Below are 20,275 nucleotides of genomic sequence, written 5' to 3'. Positions count from 1 at the left end.
TTAGGGCAAGTGTGTTGTACTTTTAATGATATAGTGCATGTGTAGAACAGTGTCTGATCATCTTGAAACAGCTTTACAAAAAAATAATTAATGACACTTCCTAGTAACCTGCTGAAATGGGTAGTGATCGTCATCATTTCAATGAGAGGTAAATGGAAACATAAAACAACTAGACTCTTGCGTTTGTAAGACAATTTACACTGTATAACTAACTACATCAAAGCAAACTTCCCTAACATGCACAGGCCTCCCGCAGTAACAAGCCTGGCTTCAACTGATTTGTTTCTTGCTTTTTTGTGTGAGCATTCTTTTGGCATTTTATATTTTCCTCAATTCAGGGTTTAGACTAGTAAAGTATTTAGCACAGGAACAATTTATACTGCTAATTTTCCAAACAATGGTGTCTTGAATATTTAACAGTCCTAATAGTCTTGTGGAAAACTAGAAGTTCATACTGTTACAAGAAGGAAAAAATATCCTAATGGGATTTTATTGAAAACAGAAAAAGATGGTATGGTGAAACAAGAAATTTCTAGTTTTTATTCCTTTGATGGTCAACCTCCATATGAAAAATATTAGGGAATTAAATCAACCATATATATCAAAGCAAACAAATTGGCTCTATTCTGCCTCATCTGATGCAGCAGCCATTTGGTCTGTATACAAAAATCTCAGCTTCTGATGGAATCATCAGGAGTAAAGATGTACAATATAGAACACCAAGGTAGATAACATGCTAGGGAAAAATGTTTACAACCTTCATCTCCATTTTAAAATAACAGAGCATAAGGCCTGTGTGGGATTTTTGTTTTCTTTTACTTATTCATAATAAGATTTTTTTAAGGAAACAATCAGATACAATTTCACATTTACAATGACTTCATGTTTCAGTGAGGATTAAATTTCGTAATTTTTAAAAGAATATGTTTTCAGTTAGACTGAGATTAAACTATAATTTACTTCTCAAGGTAACAAATGTTAGTGGTCAGCATAACAGAAATAGGTACCTAGTATTCAGTCTGCATATCAACAATGGCAGTAGAATCACAGAAAATTATGGTGGGAAGGGACCTCAGGATGTCACCTAGTTCAACCCCATGCTCAAAGCAGGACTACCCCCAACTATAATATCATCCCAGTCAAGGTTTTATCTAGCCTGCTCTTAAAAACCTCCAAGGATGGAGATTCCACAAACTCCAGTTTCACTACCCTCCTCATGAGAAAGTTTTTCCTAATATCTAACCTAAACTCCTAAAGTGCCGTGTTGCAATTTGAGACCATTGCTCCTTGTTCTTTCATCTGCCACCATTGAGAAAAGTCTAGCTCCATCTTCTTTGGAACCATCCTCCAAGTAGTTGAAGGCTGCTATTAAATTCCCCCTCAAGCTTCTATTCTCCAAACTAAGTAAGTCCAGCTCCCTGAACCTCTCATAGTTGTTAGGGGCTGGAAGGGACCTTACAGGTCATTGGGTCTCCTCAGAAGTCATGTTCCCCAGCCCCCTAATCATTTTTGTTGCCCTACACTGGACTCTTTCCATTTTGTCCACATCCCTTCTGCAGTGGGGGGCCTAAAATTGGACACAGTACTCCAGATGTGGCCTCACTAGTGCTGAATAGAGGGGGAAAAAATCACTTCCCTTGATCTGCTGGCAGTGCTCCTACCAATGGAACCCAGCGTACTGTTAGCTTTCCTGGCAACACGAGCACATTGCTGGTTCATATTCATATTATAGTCCACTATAACCCCAAGGTCCTTTTCTTCATAGCTGCTGCTTCACCAGTTGGTCTCCAGGCTGAACCCAGTAGTTTTATAGGAACACTTTATTTGCATAAAAAGTAGGTAAGCAACATAGAAATATTTCTAACAGGTGGGAGACAGGAAGTGGTAAAGTTGTCCCATTCAAAGCAGTGAATGCAAGGGAATCATTTTAGTGGAATAACATGTTTTCCACTTGGTGCTTTACAGAGAAGAGCCTGTACCCAAGTTAAATTAATGTAGCTGCAACAAAGCACTAGTTCCCATGAACAAACTGGCTGATATGTAAAATGACTTCAACATCAGCAGTTTTCTTGTGGCCGTTCAATATTCCGGCCATATGGAAACTACCAGCAGCTACCAAGGTCTTTCATTTGCCCTTACTTGCAGTGTCATGTCAATAATTTGTAAGACTGTCTTTAAGATGATAGGTTCAGGATTACTAACAGTAGCCTTCTTCCTACAGGAACAACAATCCTGACAGAAACAAGTGGAAGAAGTAGGGGCCTGTACCCTGTAATACATACCCTGTTTTTTCTAGCAAATCGTAGTTTGGAATCAGTAATGAAAGCGGCCCTAAACAGGGCTTCAGCCCTTGATAGTGAACTATATTTCAGCTAATATTAGCCATTTAGTTCTGTAATGTTTGGTTCAGTAGATTTTACGTTTAGTAGTATGCATATTTTGCTATTCACTGCTTAGTTTTGACTTTCTGGAAGCAGATCTTAAACTGTCTTGAATTTCAAGCAATGATTTCTGTTCCATGTTCTTTCTCCTAATAGCATCTGAACACCTCAGATACCACCTTTGGTAGGAGGTTTCCAATAAAAAAAAACATAGGCCAAAGGGGCAAAGGATTCCTTGTAACAAACTTTAAGAAACCCTTAAAAATAATAAAGAGCCTCTTTCTTGGAAGAGAAAGAATGCTTCAAATGAAGTTAATGCTTCATACTAAACTATACTCCTTTAAACATCTATAAAAATAAAGACTACAAGAAAGCAAGCAAAATATCAGGTACTGAAAAAAAAGACTGGATCCAAATCATGTCACATACCTGTTGGAGAATTATGGGCTGAGGTCAATGGCTTGGATTTTGAATCTGAAAGTCGAGAAATGCTATTAGCTCTAGTTCTAGCAGAAATTTTACTACTATCCGCTGGTGGTGTTAATCTTGCACCACTTCTAATGATGGCTTCTGGGGTACGAGATGAAGCAGTACTTCTAGTTATTGTTGCTTCAGAATCACTTCGTGCTGATAAAGAGCCAAGTCGAGTTCTGCGTGGTTGAGCAAGTAAATCTATTCTGGAAATATTTCTCCTTCCTGATGGAGGCTTTGATGTAGAACTTGTAGTGGATACTTCAGAAGCCACTGAAGCTTTATCAGCATCAGCAAGTTCACTATCTGAGGCTTCACCAAGCCGTGCTCTGCGCAAGAGAGAAGTCCTCGTGGGACGAGGCCTTGGAAGAGTGGTAGACTTACTAGACTGTCCAGTTGTAACAGGTGAAGTCTTTGATTTAACCGACTTCCCTTCCATTTTGGAATGTAGGAGTTCATCTGCAGAGGTAAAGGGAACCCTTCCATGTGATTTGCCAGAGTAAGTTTCCTGGTCAGATGACAAGATATCAGAAATGGCAGAATGAGGTACGCTAGATGTCTGGTCGTCATCTGTTAAATCTACTGATGGTTGCCTTATTCTTCCACTGGAATGCACGAGTTTACGAGCATCTGCTCTTGAACCAGCATCTGAAGATCGGGTTTTAGTTTTCTTTTCTACCTTTTCTCTAGCATTTGTTGCAGAAGATTTTAAAATATCCTTGGAAGGAGAACCAGTGGAACATCTATCTTTATAGAGAGTAGTGAAGCTCTTTCGCTTTTGACTGGGTTTTCTTTCAGCATCACCAGTAACCAAACTAATTGTACTGGCTGTGTCTACATCAGACTCTGGTGAAATAGAATTATCTCTATTATAGCTAGGAGTATCAGGACCTTCATCTGTTTTGTTTTCTTCACGCAACTTAGCTTCAAGAAAAGCCATTACTGCTTCTGTGTCTTTTAAAATGAGTGTTGTATCCAGACTAGAATCAGTATCCATAGAATCACTTCTCTCACGTATTCGGTTTGTGGATGCTGAAGGGGGAGCAGATCCAGTCTGTTTATTAATATGAGGGATAAGTTCTATAGGGATATTTGTGCTAGGCTTATCTATAGTAAAGCTGCCTTGTCTCACTAATGGTTTTGACGATTCCTTCTTCTCTCCTCCAAATCCTTTTGGAGTTTGACCTTTTATGATTTCCTCAGTTTTTCTTCTTTTCCCTTCACTTTGGGCCACCTTCACTTCTGCTTTACCAACAGCGTGTCCTGGGGCCTTTTCATGATTATCCAAGCTTTTATGGGGAGTAGGAGCCTCCTCTCTACCTTTCTCAACCTGGTTTGCAGTAGCTTTTGTGGAAAGTAGTTTAGCAGGTGTCCAATGTGCCTGCTCTTTTTGTTCCTGCTGTTGAATTTTAGCTAAAGCTTGTTTTACCACTGAAGTTTCCCTGGCAATTTCACCCTTGTCTTTACTGGAAGGACAACTGGTAGGGTGAGAAAATACCTTGTTGTCTCCACCAGCTTTTGGAGAGAGACCATTCATTGCTCTGCTTGACTTAGCCATGCTTCTGCTATCTGCATCATGTGGTATTTCTTTTTGGGATGTACGAGTTGGAGTTTCTTTCTCCTGAAGTTCTGTGTCCTGTTTTTCACCTATCTCTGATCTCTGAGATGTACCCTTTGCTCTTGGACTTTCAGCAGTTTTCTCCTCTTTTGGAAGCTGTGGAAGTGTTCTCCTCTTCCGCTCACCTTGGCTAGTCACAGACGTGGCTGAACCAGTGCTTTTAACTGAAATGCCAGATTCACTGATGTCTGTATCTAAAAATCAAAAAGGAAAAAGAATAAGTCATCTAGAAAATCAGTACCTTAATAATTCCATTGCCAAAATTGTTTTTTAAGTCTTAAGTATACACAGGAGTTTATTAATACAGTACATTTTTGTAGTAAGTTATTGTACTAAGCCCTTGTGCAATATATTGGTGAATATAAATTACTATATTGTTTCACTATAGTTTCAGTATTTACTCACAATGAAAGCCAAACTTAATTTTATAAAACATGTTATTAGCTACAGAAATGACATTTCAAGATATTAGAGAAAAGCATCTATTAAAAACTGTAGCACGTAGCAAAGCACTGACAAGAAAAAAACCAACATTACGCATTTGATTTGATGCACAGAATTACAAGCTTTCATGAAGAAGCATATTTCCTAAAATTCAGTGTGTTGCATGGTTGGCAGAAGAAAAGAAGGATATACAGAGAGAGCATGTCAAGACTATAGAGAAACATCTCTCCGTTTGTTCCTTATATCTTTGTCAGAAGCATCCTTCAATACGAAGATGATAGTCTTTTAGTAAATAGGAAATAATTGATGTGTCTGCTGAGGCCCAAGGAGGTTGATCCACGTGTTCGACTGTAACATAGTTCCAGGAGGAAGTAGATACTTCTAAGGTTGGGTCACAGCTTTTTTCCTTCGTCTCTCTCATTTATCAGTCTCCAAAATGGGGTGAGTTAGCTCAAAAAGTCCAATGCCTTGTTGCATACCATGGGGACAATTCAGTGCTTGAGTGTCCGGGGTATTGATGTTAATATTGCATTTCTTTCAATTGGCCTTGAAGATGTTGTTGAATCTCTTCTTTTGCCCACATCTAGAGTAGTGACCATTGGTGAATTGGGGGTATAGGACCTGTTTTTGGAGCTTATTGTCTTCATATCCCATTCATGTTGCACATGGGCTAGGGATTAAAGTCTTTCAGGTGGAATTATCTGTTCAGGCCTTTGTACTCCTATACTAAAAGTATGGTAGTGGCAATGTAGGTCTAAAGGCCATTCAGTTTCTTTACCTGTCCACAACCCAATTTGTAACAAGACTCCTTGGCAACAGGAGAAAGAGGGCGAGTCATAAAATATACTGATGGAAAACCCGTATCTTGAAAAACTCCAGTTGCTATACAGATAAGGAGTTTTCCCTATTTCAAGGGCTCATTCATATTGTTACTCCACTTTTGGTGACCCAAACAGTAATCCAATACATGCAGGGGACAGTACAGAGCCTATTTAAAAACAGATAATAACCACAGATTTGCTAAAAAAAGAATACCACTATCCAAGAATAACAGTGGAATCTATGAATAAGAATCCATCAGTGCATAAATACTCTGAATGAAGAATATACCTGAAAGAGATCCTGTGCTCTGAACCCCCTGAAACAAAAGGTTTTACACTACTTGCTCCTGTCTGTCAAAGAATTGTACTTAAGGATGACATGACACTGAAATAGTTTGGATTACAGAATTCTTCTAAATTTTGTGATACGTTTAAAAGCTCTGCTCAAACCATCTGCCAAAATATGCTGAAAACCCAAGAGAGAACTGCTTTGAGAAACAGCCAGTGCTGAACACTCCAATTCCATATCTAAATGACCTTCTGACATAGTGAAGATACCCATGCCCCTCCATGCCTAGTTATACTGTCAGTCAGTATATGGTTAAAGAAACCTTACATCAGATGCAAGAATTCTATATGTACCCTGTAAACTTCAGTACTCCAACACGTGTATGTAAAACGAGTGTCCCTTTGCAAGTCTATATGCCTAGTAATACAAATATGCCTCTCAATTCAAGCAATGCATCTTGTTAATATAACTGTGGTTGGAAGGATAGGTGAGGAAAGAACTCTTTGGCATACATTTTAGGCTTTTTTCCATAAGCCTAGTTAATAAAATTTCTTCTGGAAGTGCGAGAAGCATGTTTGTGATGTGTCTGCTCATGGCACAAGCTGATTTTACCCTACCTTTCATGCATAAATGACATACTGCACAATGGAAATGAAGGAGATCACACATTCTGTGATCCAATGATTTGACTGAATTTGTACAATTTGACTGAAGTGGACATTAGAAACGATTCTGAATCTGTATTAGTCTAATATGGTTACTGTGAATTCTATTTGTTATGCACAGATGTCAAAACAGACTTCATTTTTTTGGCCCATATAGATATGAAAAGATTCCGTATGTGATGCAGAGCTTTATGCATGATTCTGAGATTTCCTTCTGAGGGAATCATGTAACTATGATAAACTCTTTATATCTGGTTAGCTCATATATGGAGCAACTACTGCCCAGATCTTGGTGAATATTCCTTTGGGCTGCTGAGAGACCAAAGGGTAACAGTTTAAACTGCCAGTGGTTTGAACTCATGAGAAACCTCATGCCACTTGTGAACTGGATAAATGGAATTATGGAAACAGTCATCCGACAGGATGATAGCTATAACCGAACATTCTGGATCAAGAGATACTATTACAGAGGATAATGTGATCATAGAATTTCAGTTGGCAATTGAAAGTATTATGAGTTCAAAACAAGCTTCCATTCTCTCCATTTTCTGCATATCAGAAAATGAATTGAACAGAAACCTTTTCTTCTATAGCACCACAGGACCTCTTCTACAGACCTGAGAAATAGAAGAGAGTCCACTTCCTGTTATATAGGACAGGAAGGGGACTCCTGGACCACTGAATCCAGTCCAATGCATTCACTGGAACTTATTCAAGAAATCCCCCCAAAATCACTAAAACCCTCACATATAACTTTAAGGCTGAAACACAAAGAACACAGGATAATATAGCAAAGGTGCAAAAAGGGGAGATGAGGGCATTGCCAATGCCAGGCAGGAGAGTAATTAGCTCAGAAGATCTTAGGAAAATGGATCAGGCCCCATGTTACAGAGGAAGGCAAAACCCTTTCCCAGACCTTGTCAATCAGACATAGGAAGAAACTTGCTTCCTGCTCCTTGAGAAGAGGAGCAAGACCCTTTTCAGCCAGGAACTTCTGGGTTTTCTAAGAATTTACATACTAATTTATATCCACCTTACCCAAAAGGTTCTGCAAGTTTACCAAAAACAAACATTCCACCTGAGAACTTCAATTTCCCCCATCACTCAAGCACTGCCTCCTTGTCCAACCCCCCACACAAGCAAACCATCCTGCCAAGTTCAAGCACACCTCCCAAATGCTACTTACATCTAAATACAAGAAACTTCTTCCCATCCAGAGTCCCCTTTTGCTCAGTGGTAGAATCCTTGTTGGCCACACAGGAAACCTGGGTATAATTCCTGGAAACTTATATAACTACAGCCATGGAGGCACCAAATGTTTCAACTCCATCTGGCCTTTGGATTCTGTCTCAATGGCTTAAAGTGGGGATGAAAGGTCTGGGCAACCTTCACTCCTCCATACTGCCACTTAGGCATGTGTGTCAAAGATCTTGGTGACCTCTCAAACATACACCATGATCCAGAAGTACTGGCAGTTGCCAAACCATCTTCCCATCCGCTTCCACTCTCCTGTTTTATCTGGCTCAATTGGTAGACATATGGGGCCAGAAGACCACAAACCTCCAGCCTTAACGATGCATCCCAATACTTCAGAGTAAAGCCAACCCCTCCTCCTTTTCTTCCCAGGAAGCAATCTAGAGGAGAAAAAAAAATCCGTCTTGGCCTCTAGGGACCACCAAAAGCTCTGAAGCAGAATATGACCATGCTTCTTGTTGCCGGAGGTTATTCAGAGTGCAGTAGGTACAGAGTGAAACTGTAAGGAACAATCAGTTTACATATTTTCTCTAGCCTATAAGTTATTGATTCCCAGACTAATGACACCCTCTTCCCCTTTGCTTCAAAAAGGGAGAGACTATTTCTGAAGGAGACAAAGAAGAGACTAGATCCATAAACTGCAGTTAATTTTGTTCCAATATGACCATCCACATACATCACACTGATAGGAAGTGGGGCTCCAAAAATAAGGATACAAGACCATCATAATTCCTATGATGCTAGTTTCTAATGGATTAGATTTTCTTTCACATAACACATGCAGAAGAAAGGGTATTTGGGAAATGAGCAGAGGAATTGTCTACACTGTGATCCTGAGGAATTAAGAGGATTATAGTTGTAAAGGTTGGTGTGAGGGAGTGAAGAGGCGGGCCAGCTCTGAGGCTTCCCGCCCCGGTGCAGCAGCGCTAAACTCCCTCACTCAAGCCCAGAACGTGGGGCAACCACTTACCGTCTACAGGTGTGGGAAAGGAGGCGTGGCCCGGACGGCAAGGGCCAACATAAGAAAGATGCCGGCGTCTGGAAGAGAGGAGGCGGAACCGGAAGGGAGCCGGGCGGCAGCTGCGACACGAGGGAGCACCTGCAGGCAGAGTGGAACAGTCCGGAGGCACTGCCGAACCTGGTGGGGTAAGGGGAAGCCCCCACAGGGCGGGGAAGCTGGGTCGACGGGTCCCAGCGAAGACACGGGCTGTGCGACGCGGCTGAGAATGGCTGGACCCGGCAGGAGCCAGGAGCTGTATAGAGTGTAGTAGAGGGGCACTCTCTACAGAAGAGGAGGCTGGCCGGTGTTTGGGAGGACGAAAAGGCTGCATGAAGCCTGGGAGAGGACTGAAGAGCCCAGAGAAGGTTATAGAGAGGAGTGCTAGAGCACTTAGTAGCCAGGGTAATAACAAGGGGTGCAGAGGGCATGGCAGCCCATTGCTCTAGCTAACCCCTGGCTGTGAAAATTGGTTGTATGGACCAGACATTGCCTAGTGGATGGGGAGCGACTTACTGATGGGTCACCTACCCCGAGAAACAACCAACCCGGTGGTACGGGTGAGGGTGTAGGGGTGGCGGAGCCCTCATTGACGCTGGACCCCGAGAGTCCCAGAGTCTCACTTTTGGACTGACACGGGCCTGAGTAATATCACTGAACCAGAATACCCTCAAAGTCATGGCAGGTGTATCAGACGCATACAGACCGAGGGTGAACGACTCGTAGTGACAGGAAAAGCCTTTTCTGGACATGGGAATAGGCGAGTACGGCGCAGTACGTGCGCATCGCCCGCACAGTTGGAACAGGAGAACTGGGCTGTAGAACATGAGTAACAGCAATTTCAGGGAAAGATGGATATTGATGAGTACCTGAAAGTAAGGGAGATGCAAAACTGAAGGTTGTTCTGTATAGGACTGGAAGAGCACAGGACTGGAAGGCCCACCTGGGTCAGCAAGTCCAGTCCCCTGCAATCACAGGCAACCATGCAATAGGCATTTAGTTCAAAAAGTTTCACAGGAAAATTCAGCATCTTCATTATCAACACAAATGGAATTGCAACTCCCTGGCCTAAAGTTTGACATGTTGGACTTAATGTACTTAGTACTGTGATAGTAGTGAATGGTACTGAAGTGGCTGAAACCAGTGTTGAAGCATTCAGTGCTATGCTTGTATCAGATGATGCAGTTTCAGTATCAGCCAATGACTTTAAAAGTTTTCTTTGAAAAAGATTTGCATATGGCACCTTCAAAATACCTTAACCAAAAAAAAAAATCTAGTCTTTCCACTGTTGACAGGAATTGCAAACTTTCAAGAGGAGGAATAATTAAATCCAAGATTTAGGACCTGCCATCCTAAAGTTCCAGTAGGAAAAACTTGCATAAAGGAAGAACACTACTAAGAGTGCCCCAACCATAACAATGATCAAAAAAGGTATTAGTTAACAGCTACACGAATATATATTTAGATCATAGTGATGTGGAGAGGGGGAGTTGGCATGTAAACATCAGAATCAGCCTCAAAGCTTCATGGGTGAGAAGGAAAGTGTTCATTTTGCATTATCTTTTCTTTCAGTAGTGTTCTTTTTCAGAAAAATGTACATGAAAGAAACAAAAATGGTCAATGTGATGAAGCAGGCCATAATGTAGTCCGTATACACTTTAAGATGGAATTGTAGGAGCCATTTACCTACTTGCCTCCTATGGGACAAATTTAAGGGTTGATACAGCCAGCATCCAAGAGCCACTGTGACAATCTGCACTGTCTGTATACAACATACATGCAGAACCTTTTCAGCCTTTCAAGTGACTTTTAAATAGTCTCTCCTTCCCCAGTGCCTGGGCTCCTGACACAGAGTTGAATAGAATCGTAACTGAAAAACCAACATGACACCCTTAGTACTCCTCTAGACAAATCCCTTATGTAATGTTTCCAAGCTTTACCTTAGCTCACTGGGCTTTAAAACAGACATCCATGGAGCCTTTATCCTTATGTCCAATCCCTATTCCTTGTTTAATATCCCTGCTTTCTGAGACCCTAATGCCAGGATGGAGGAGAGAGGTTCCTGATGATGCAACTGCCTCACTTGCCTCCAGCTGATTACTGATAGGGCACTAAGAACAAATAACTGAAATCTCAAGTTGTAATGTGAAATTAATAAAAAGCTCAAAACACTTCAGAACTTGCTTCACTGTTTTATTAACTTAAGTTTTACAAATTTCCTTCACCTGAAGCCTCCCATTACACCATAGCCCCAACAGACTCACGTATCAGTGGGAGTAACAGCTTCTTTTTGGAAGAGATTCTTGGGAAAACATACTTTTCACTTTCTTCTATTGGTTTTGTTCCTGTGGATATGTAAATACCAATCTGTATCAATTAATTTTTATACTGATAGGAAACTCCAGAAGAAAGCCTAGAGGTGCCAAATCCATGTACTGCTGCAAATATAGTTGCTGAACAAATATATAGTAGCTTGTAGTATGCTGAGTACTCAGGATTCCACCTGGAGAGAATTACATGTGCAGACCTGTCACTTGGAAAGTCTGTCCACAGAGAGACAGAGTGAGAAGCTAAAGGTACAGCAAACCCTGGAACTGCAACATCTTCCAACATTCTTGGAAGAAAAATCTGCAGCTAGAACAAAGAGAGAAGACATATTTAGATATTTCTAAGAGATATTAATAAAAAAAGTTATAGTAAAATTAGAAAGAAGTATTTATACTACTCACCATTTTTAGGAACAGCCATCTGAATACAATCCTTTGCAAATATGCTAGTTGCTGGTACTAGATCTTGTGGAATTCAATATCTCTAATACTACTCTGTAGTTTTTTCAGATTAGGGAAGTTTTAACTTTGCATAGATGGTAGGAGTTTTAGTCAGCTGGTTTTGAAGTCACAAATGATCCTAAATTAACCCAGAAGGAAACACTTTTGGGACACTGCCCCTTCATCCCTGATAGTGTGAATACAGAAAGCTATGGATTCTTGATTCAAATCAATCCATACAAACTTAAATGTATGTCTATATTTCTATCTTTGTTGGATAGCTACCAATTTTTTTTTCTTTTTATAAATTTTAGACTTAGTTTTATTGTCATTATAATGAAATACAAAAGTAATATATAGTTGAGTAAGGTTTAAGACTTAACAGAATTTTGACTGACAGTTACATATGACCTAGTTCATCTAATTCTGTCACCAAGACTTCCACCTCCTTTTCCCTTTCCATAAAAAAACTACAAAAGTAAGATGACAACAAGAACTACTTATAGTACCGTTTTCTAAAGGACCAGATGCAGATGGCTCCAACCTCAAGTCATCCTGGTCATGTCGTGTATGATTAGCAGCCAAACTAGCCCACTGTGATACCCATCGTTTATTTCCAGATGCAGTACAGCTTTCCTGAAGAAAGAAAACAAAACAGGAAAAGAAAAATCAGATATTGATTAAAGATACTTGATAAAAAGGGATTAAACTAGCACATTAAAAATGTTGTTAATATTAATTTAGGTATTTTATGGGTGACAGGATGGTGCAGATATTGAAAGAACTTACTTCAATACATTTTAGAGAATGTTAAAACAATACTGAACTCTGTTCTTTGGACTCTAAACAGAGGCACAATGGGCTAAGCAGTGATATCTGACTGCAATGAACTTTTAAACAGAAACTATGTAAACAGAGAATATGTTTACGCAGAGATGTGGGGTGGAAAATTTCCCAGTGCTTTAGTTTTCTGTGGGAAATTTTCCATTTCTAAAAATTCATTGTTTCATAAAATTCATTAGTAACAATGAATGGATGCCAATCCAATATTAGGCCAGCTTGGCAGTTTCAAAGTTGTAATTAATGTTTTACAGGCGATTATCCCTAGGAAATGTGTGAGAAAGTACGTATATGGTTTATTGATTTGTAAACAGGAGGGTAAATACACTCACATAATAATCCGAACCAAAAATCAAGGTATGAATTCACATAACTGGCTGTACAGGTCAAATCAAAACCAAAGCTAAAATTCTTATTTAATTTCAGACTGCAAGTGAAAGCAAAACTAAAACTGTCATTAATTTTTGTTTCGCTTTCAGCTCAGCAAACACACAGGGTAGCATCTCATTTCTTTTCTTGAGTTGGGGAAGTTGGAGGTGTTTGCATAAGATCTACGAGTTTCTTAATGCTTTTGGTTTGAAGTAGTCATAATAATACCTAATCAGAAAAAAAACTAGTGTGGCATCATTATAGCAAAGTTCAAGCCCCTGAAGGAAGGACAAAAGTTGGCAGATGTAAATATTGCAGGCAGGAGTATGCTAACAACACAACAACAATGAAGAAACATTTAATAACATGTAGAAACTGTCCTGAAAGAGTACAAGCCATATACAAAAAGCTAATACAATGAAGTAGTGGGACGACACCATCTGGGAAAAGTTTACTTCAGGAATCCTATGTAAGTAAACAAATGAATGTGTTAAACAATACACAGTACAGACTACCATCTATATTGTTTTAAAACATTATTTTTAAAAGTTAATGCAACTCTGGACTATTATTTATTTAATTATTTAAAATATTTGTATCCTGCTTTTCTGTTTGCACTAAGCACCCAAAGTGGCTTAGGCTTAACAATATATATATATTTTTAAATTACACTACAGATAAATAGTTAACTATTTCAACCCAGCAGAGCGAGCTTAGTTCTTTGGCCAATGGCAGAGGCCAGACTATACTTCCCTTTGGCTCTGCAGTTCCGGGGCAACTGAGCAGCAGTGTTCTTTCTGGCAGGGAGGGGGAAAGCAAGCTCCCTGCTGCTTCTCCTTCTCCTTCTGATGGATGAGGCCAGAATAGAATAGGCTAAAATAAAAATTTTCCCTTGTTTGTTGCAGGAACTTGGTAACTCAAGTGATATAGCAGATTTTCAAAAAGTGGAAAATGAAAATGTTGAGCTGCCAGGTGTGGGGGAAGCAGCAGCAAGAACCTCGCTTTCAAGATCACTGTCACCAGATATGCAATTCACCATGAGTAGCTGATCAAAACAGTAAAGCTTTTCATCAAGCTTTGTGAACAAAATGTCAAAAGAAAAATCAAGAAAAAGCAGATGAGACATTAGCTCGGGCTACATTTGCAAGCTGTACACCTCTTTCCATAACTGAAAATCAATACTGGAAGGAACACTACAAACTAATTTGCCCATCGTGTAAGTTACTGTCACATTATTGCTTATCACATTCTCTCTTAGATAAAAAATATGACAGAGTGCAAACAATGGTTATTCAAAGGATTTGTCAAACAGAATCACTGACTCTGACACCAAATGGATGGACTGATATACAGGGAAATCCTTTACTGAACATTATGTCAGCAACACCTGAACCAATATTCCTGAAAGCAATTGGTACCAAATCTTCTTGTCATACAGGTGAATACACAGCCAAATTACTGAGCGAAGAGATTGGAAGTGCAGGTCTCTCCAGGCTACAACCCCTCGTAACTGATAATGCAGGTAACATGACAGCTGCATGGCAAATATTAAAGGCAATGTATCCTCATTTAATAGCACCTGGCTGTCTTGCTCATGGGTTGAATCTTCTGGCAAAGCACATAGTAAGTGTAAATACAATGAAGACAATATTGGGAAACTGCAAAGCGATTGTGAAGGTATTCAACAGTCATCATGGTACTAATCAGTCTTTGAAGAAATTACAGAAAGAGAAGCAGGGGAAGGAAAGTTCACTTTTATTGCCAGGAGAAACTAGATGGGGTTCGACTAGAAACTAGATGGGGTTTGACAAAGTTTACATAGTTTGCTGTGCACAAAGAACTGTTTGAAGTGTACTTTAATAGATGACACAGTATCCCAGATTATTCCTGTGAAACATTCGGCAACAGATTCTCAACAACGATGGGTTCTGGGCTTGAGTTCAAGGAGCATTCAATTTGCTACTACCAGTTTCAGTGGCTATCAAGAAAGTTGAAGGAGATGCACCAAGCCTTTCAAATATTCCAGAGATGTTCAGACAACTGAATAAAAATCTAATTGACCTTTTGCCTTATTCACTTCTATCAAAAAAGAAGTGATAGTAGTAGTAAAACAAACGTTTACTAAGCGATCTGAGTTTTGCTGTCAGACAGTTCATCTGGCAGCAAACCTTTTGGATCCTTAACACAGAGGTCAACAGTTATAAGATGATGAATTATTTACTGCTCTCAATACAATTATGGAAGTAGCTAAGAATGTCCCCAACATTGACAAAATAGCTGTAATGACAGACATTACTGAGTACTGCGCAAAAGAAAAACTTTGTTCCAAAGACATCATTTGACAGGCAGCAGTGAATGTCTCCTCTTACTGGTGGAAGGGATACTGTGACACCCAACTGTTGTGCAGGATTGCTCTAAGGATCCCAAGCATTCCACCAACAGCAGCTTCTTGTGAATTGAACTGGAAGGTTTTCAGTTCAATCAAAACAAAAAAGGAACAGACTAATAAATGAACGCACTGCTAAGCTTGTTTCTATTTCTCAAAATCTCTTGCTTCTGGAGAATCAGTCAGAAGCACAATTAGGGAAGAAGATGCAGTGTGATGATAAGTTGCCCTTGCCCATAGACTCACTGGTAAAACAATCCTTTAGTGAAAGAGAATGCGGTTCAAGTAGTTCTGAATCAGATTTGCCTCAATCCGATTCTGAAATGGCACTAATAAGTAGTGCAAGTGATTCTACAAATAGTAACAGTGAAACTGGAGGTGCCACAGTGACCTCAATGGAAGACAGTTAAGCTCTGTTGAAGTAGATGAGTGGATAACTACGGCATATCATACACAGTTCTGTGGGTGTGCTAAAATTAGTGTGTTAACAGTTTCCAGTGTCTGCGTTTTTTTCCTTAAGTTTAAACAAACAATGTAAGGGAAGTACATGCTATTGTGTACTGTCTTTACATTTTACAAGTATTCCAATAAAAATAATTTATTTCTACATAAAGCTTTTAATTTGTTTGAATATAACATTTAAACCACATTAAGTGTGCTGTAAAGTATTCCAATAAAAATAATTTATTTCTACATAAAGCTTTTAATTTGTTTGAATATAACATTTAAACCACATTAAGTGTGCTGTAAAGTATTCCAATAAAAATAATTTATTTCTACATAAAGCTTTTAATTTGTTTGAATATAACATTTAAACCACATTAAGTGTGCTGTAAAGTATTCCAATAAAAATAATTTATTTCTACATAAAGCTTTTAATTTGTTTGAATATAACATTTAAACCACATTAAGTGTGCTGTAAAGTATTCCAATAAAAATAATTTATTTCTACATAAAGCTTTTAATTTGTTTGAATATAACATTTAAACCACATTAAGTGTGCTGTAAAGTATTCCAATAAAAATAATTTATTTCTACATAAAGCTTTTAATTTGTTTGAATATAACATTTAAACCACATTAAGTGTGCTGTAAAGTATTCCAATAAAAATAATTTATTTCTACATAAAGCTTTTAATTTGTTTGAATATAACATTTAAACCACATTAAGTGTGCTGTATTTAATTTTTTTCCTAATAAAATATTTCAGTTCAAATACTTGTGGCTATCGGGACATAAAATTACCATGGGGGTACTTTTTAGTTGGGTATACTAAATATAAGTCAAATAAACATGCTAAATCAGGTCACGCTCTATTTAGGGCATTGGAAAATTTTCCGAAAAACCTACATCTCTGTGCCTAGGTGAACCCAAGCTTTTACATTCCTTAAGTTAAAGAGAACTGTTGAAGGTAGATCAGCAAAAGCCTTAACCAATAACAGATTTCAGGAAAACAAGGAAGTAGAGATTAGCTCAAAGGGCCTTTTTCTCTAGGAAAATGTTAAATCTGCCCCTGACAGGAAGACTAGTATATAATGAATGAAATATTTGTAATGTTGTAAGTATAATTTTCTGAAAATCAGGCTATTTGGAACAGAATTTCATAGTTAACATGAAGCAAGTTTAGACACCTGGCTGTATAAATTACAATTAAGCTCCTCTTTAAAGTCTTGTAATATAATTTAATGCATCAAGTGAAGGACTGAACTGTTTTTATCTTAGCCAGGAAAAGGAAGTTGAGGACCTCTTAATTTAGGTCCTCAACTGAATTAAGACGGATTGCTTTTAAACCATTAGGGTTATCATCTTAAGGAATTAGTGACAAATTTCACATTCATGTTGGACATGGAAAGATCACAAAACAAAAAAATACAATACTCGCCTAGGCAGAAGCTATCCTTGAATAGCTTTATTTACATTATACATATCTCTAATCAACAACTCAACTTGCACACAGGTCATGGTTTTATGCACCATGTGAATCATTTTTAAGCTTTACCTAGAAGAGATATCTAAATAGGCCAATATAATGCTATTATTTAATTTACTATAGAGTAAAATCAATGTCTTTCTTTCTCTCTCTCACATGCACATACACAATTGGTATTTTCAGTTAGACTAGTCTTTAACATGATAGTTACGAAGGTTAAAAATGTACATGAAATGTAATCACAAAGTACAATTCTAATTAGGCTGCAGTGATAACCACAGATTGACAGATAGAGACCAAGAGCAAGAGCACGTGTGTCGTGCACACACGTGAGAAAAGGAGACTAAAACCAAGAGACTGAGACATCTCTATTGTTCACTCAATTTTCAGCAACTTCCATTAGAGTTCTGACTAGGGTGTAGGGTGGTGGTTATCTTGAGATTCTGGCATTTTTCCTCTTGGAGTTGAACTAAAAATCACTACATATAGACTAACAGACATTGAATAATAACAAATGTCCACAACTATTGCGTGAGTTTCTACCAATGTAAAAGAAGCTGAAGGTTCTATATGTCAATAAAATTCCTAGGGTCATTTCTACTCTATATATCAACCATTTTAAATTCCAAATAATTAAAATGTGTGTGTAGACTACACATTTAGAAATGCATACATTTTAAAAAACAAAATCACTAGCTCAATTATTTAACAAAATCTGAATTCAGGGTACTAGATTTCCCCTGTTCTGTGAATGACAAATGAGTGCAAAAACAGCCTACATCTCACTTATGAGACTATCCTATAAATATGGAAAATAGGGAAAATATCAGCTTGATCTTTCATCTAAAACACTTGATTAACTTCAGCCATTTGAATTATTTTTTTAGAATGAAAATGTTACAAATGTCAATTCACCACAGAAAATTACGAGTTTTTTGTTTCAGTGAACTGTATGTATTGCTGAACGCAACAGAACAGAAAAGAATACCAAGTTGCATGTACTTCTGCAGCAGCTCGTATAACAGAAGTTATAGAATTGCTAATTGGAGAAATTTTCTAACACTTCTTTCTCTTTGGTTTATCCCAAAATGTATCTTCTCCATTCTCCTCCGTCCACCATCATTTATGCTTCAGCCAAAACACAGTGTAGAATTCCTCGTCTTCCATAACCATTAACAGCTGGTGAAGAATTTGTAGAGACAGCTCTCTGTATTTAAGTTTATGCCATGTACACTTATGGAATTTGATTAGATTGTCTGTACTAGAAATTGCAACTTCAGTGTTTTGAGGAACAGGGTATTATAGTCAGCTTTTGCACACCCAAACATTAAGTACAAAGGAACCTGGTAGTTTACTTTCAGAACCCCCCCCACAACAAACTCTACTGTTTAAGCCACTTTCAGGGTTAAAGTTGTCTTGTGAGTTGTGAAAGAAATCATATGAGACAACTTTGTTTCTTTTTAAGTTTTTGGAAACCTGTTATTATAAAAGTAAGGTTTCAGAAGAGTTTTACTTTCAATGCTAATATATAGCACCAGTTGTAAAGTGAGCTCCTGCAGCACCCTGGGCAAAGTGCTGACCACTGGAGAGCAGGGGCCGAGTGAGCAGGATTCGGGGGGGGTGGGGGGAAACTTACTTGCCCTGCTTTCTCCAGACTCTAGTGGCAGCTACTGCTGCAGGCACCCTCACCACCTCTCAGGGAGGTGCAGCTCCTCTGGGATGGACTCCCTGGAGGCCACCCCTGGTGCCTTCTTCACTCAACTCTCTCTCTTCCAGAAAAACAACTGGGTAAGGAGCTGCACCTCCCATGGCAAAAATCCCAGATGCTGGGGGGAGGCCATTCTGCTTAGCCACTCCTACCTCGTATACTACTGGGCACAGGGCTGCCCAGCTTCTCAATAAAGACTCTTGGGAGAAGCATTCGGGCAGCCCCTCCAAGTCAGCACCTGGGGCAGGTGCCCCACTTGCCTCCCCTAATTATGGATAGCATTACGGTTAAGTGAAACATACCCAACAGCACAAGTTTATAAAAGACACAAATTAAATACTAGTTAAAAATACTAAACTCCACCACCATGCAAGTCATACCAAAAGCCTTTCAGAAACTTCCATCTCACCAAAGAGACATCTTTTAAGTAGCATACAAGATTTCATGAACATTTTTAAATCTTTCTTAGTCTGAGTTTCAGAAAGGAGAGGCTTAGATTGAAGACAGCAGCCTTTTAAACCATCTATGGATTGACCCAGTTTTCTTTATTCACTCTTTTCACATATACAACCCCCATAATGAATGAGAGTACTAAGTAAATCCCTCACTGGGCACATGTACACATGCATTAATGCACCATAATTATGGCGCATTAAGTTTAGTACTCGTAATAACAGGTACTAAATGCGCTGTAATCTGTGCTACTGTACAGTAGCACTGGCACATATTTTTTACGTGACACTGATACACAGTAGACTTATTCTACTGCACATTAGCAAGACTTTTGCTGTGCTATGCTAATGGGCAGTAAAATTAGTCTACTACACTTCTAGCATCTCATGTAGATGCACCCGTTGCGATTTTTACTTCCAAATTCCACTTGGGAGCAGCATATCTTCAGAAAAAAAAATGATATGAACACCTGTAGTTTATTATAGATACTCAGTCATTTACCTCAGGTTTTAAAAAATACAAGGCTGAAAGCCTATTATGGAACATCAGAACATCTACAATCACTCTAGCACTGTGAACTCTAGAAAAGAGGAAAAAACACTTAAAAAATAAAGCAACTAAAAATAACTATCCATCTGAAAATCCTGAGTTTTAGTTTCTTTTGAGGTAGTGGAGTTGAATAAAAAATTTGCTCGGATGCACATTATAAGAATCAGTAAATCTAAGTGTAAATGATAAAAATAAATCCTGTAAAAAAATGGCAATTCATCAGTTTTGCCTAAGACAGATACAATACACCAAATATTTATACTGAATGAATGTAGCTAACTTATTCTAAGGTTTGCCTACATGCTTTTTTTTTTTTTTTTTTTTAAATGAGCA

At 38.7% G+C, this 20,275-nt stretch overlaps 1 protein-coding gene across 9 annotated transcripts in view; it reads right to left on the bottom strand.

Moving 5' to 3' along the window:
• The window catches only part of CEP170 (centrosomal protein 170), a 177,881-nt gene that overhangs the window by 34,628 nt on the left and 122,978 nt on the right, over positions 1–20,275 (bottom strand). For all 9 annotated transcript variants that reach the window (XM_019526993.1, XM_019526996.1, XM_019526992.1 and 6 more), the window contains 2 exons: positions 12,218–12,344; positions 2,811–4,664 (listed from right to left, as the gene is read on the bottom strand). In XM_019526993.1, the coding sequence (XP_019382538.1) occupies positions 2,811–4,664; positions 12,218–12,344 (1,981 nt within the window). The remainder of the gene's footprint in view (positions 1–2,810; positions 4,665–12,217; positions 12,345–20,275) is intronic.

Source organism: Gavialis gangeticus, unplaced genomic scaffold, assembly GCF_001723915.1.
Source record: "Gavialis gangeticus isolate Ggan-Ray unplaced genomic scaffold, GavGan_comp1, whole genome shotgun sequence".
Taxonomy (NCBI): domain Eukaryota; kingdom Metazoa; phylum Chordata; order Crocodylia; family Gavialidae; genus Gavialis; species Gavialis gangeticus.
Note: the sequence above shows the minus strand (reverse complement) of the source record. Positions and strands in the feature narration are given on the sequence as shown.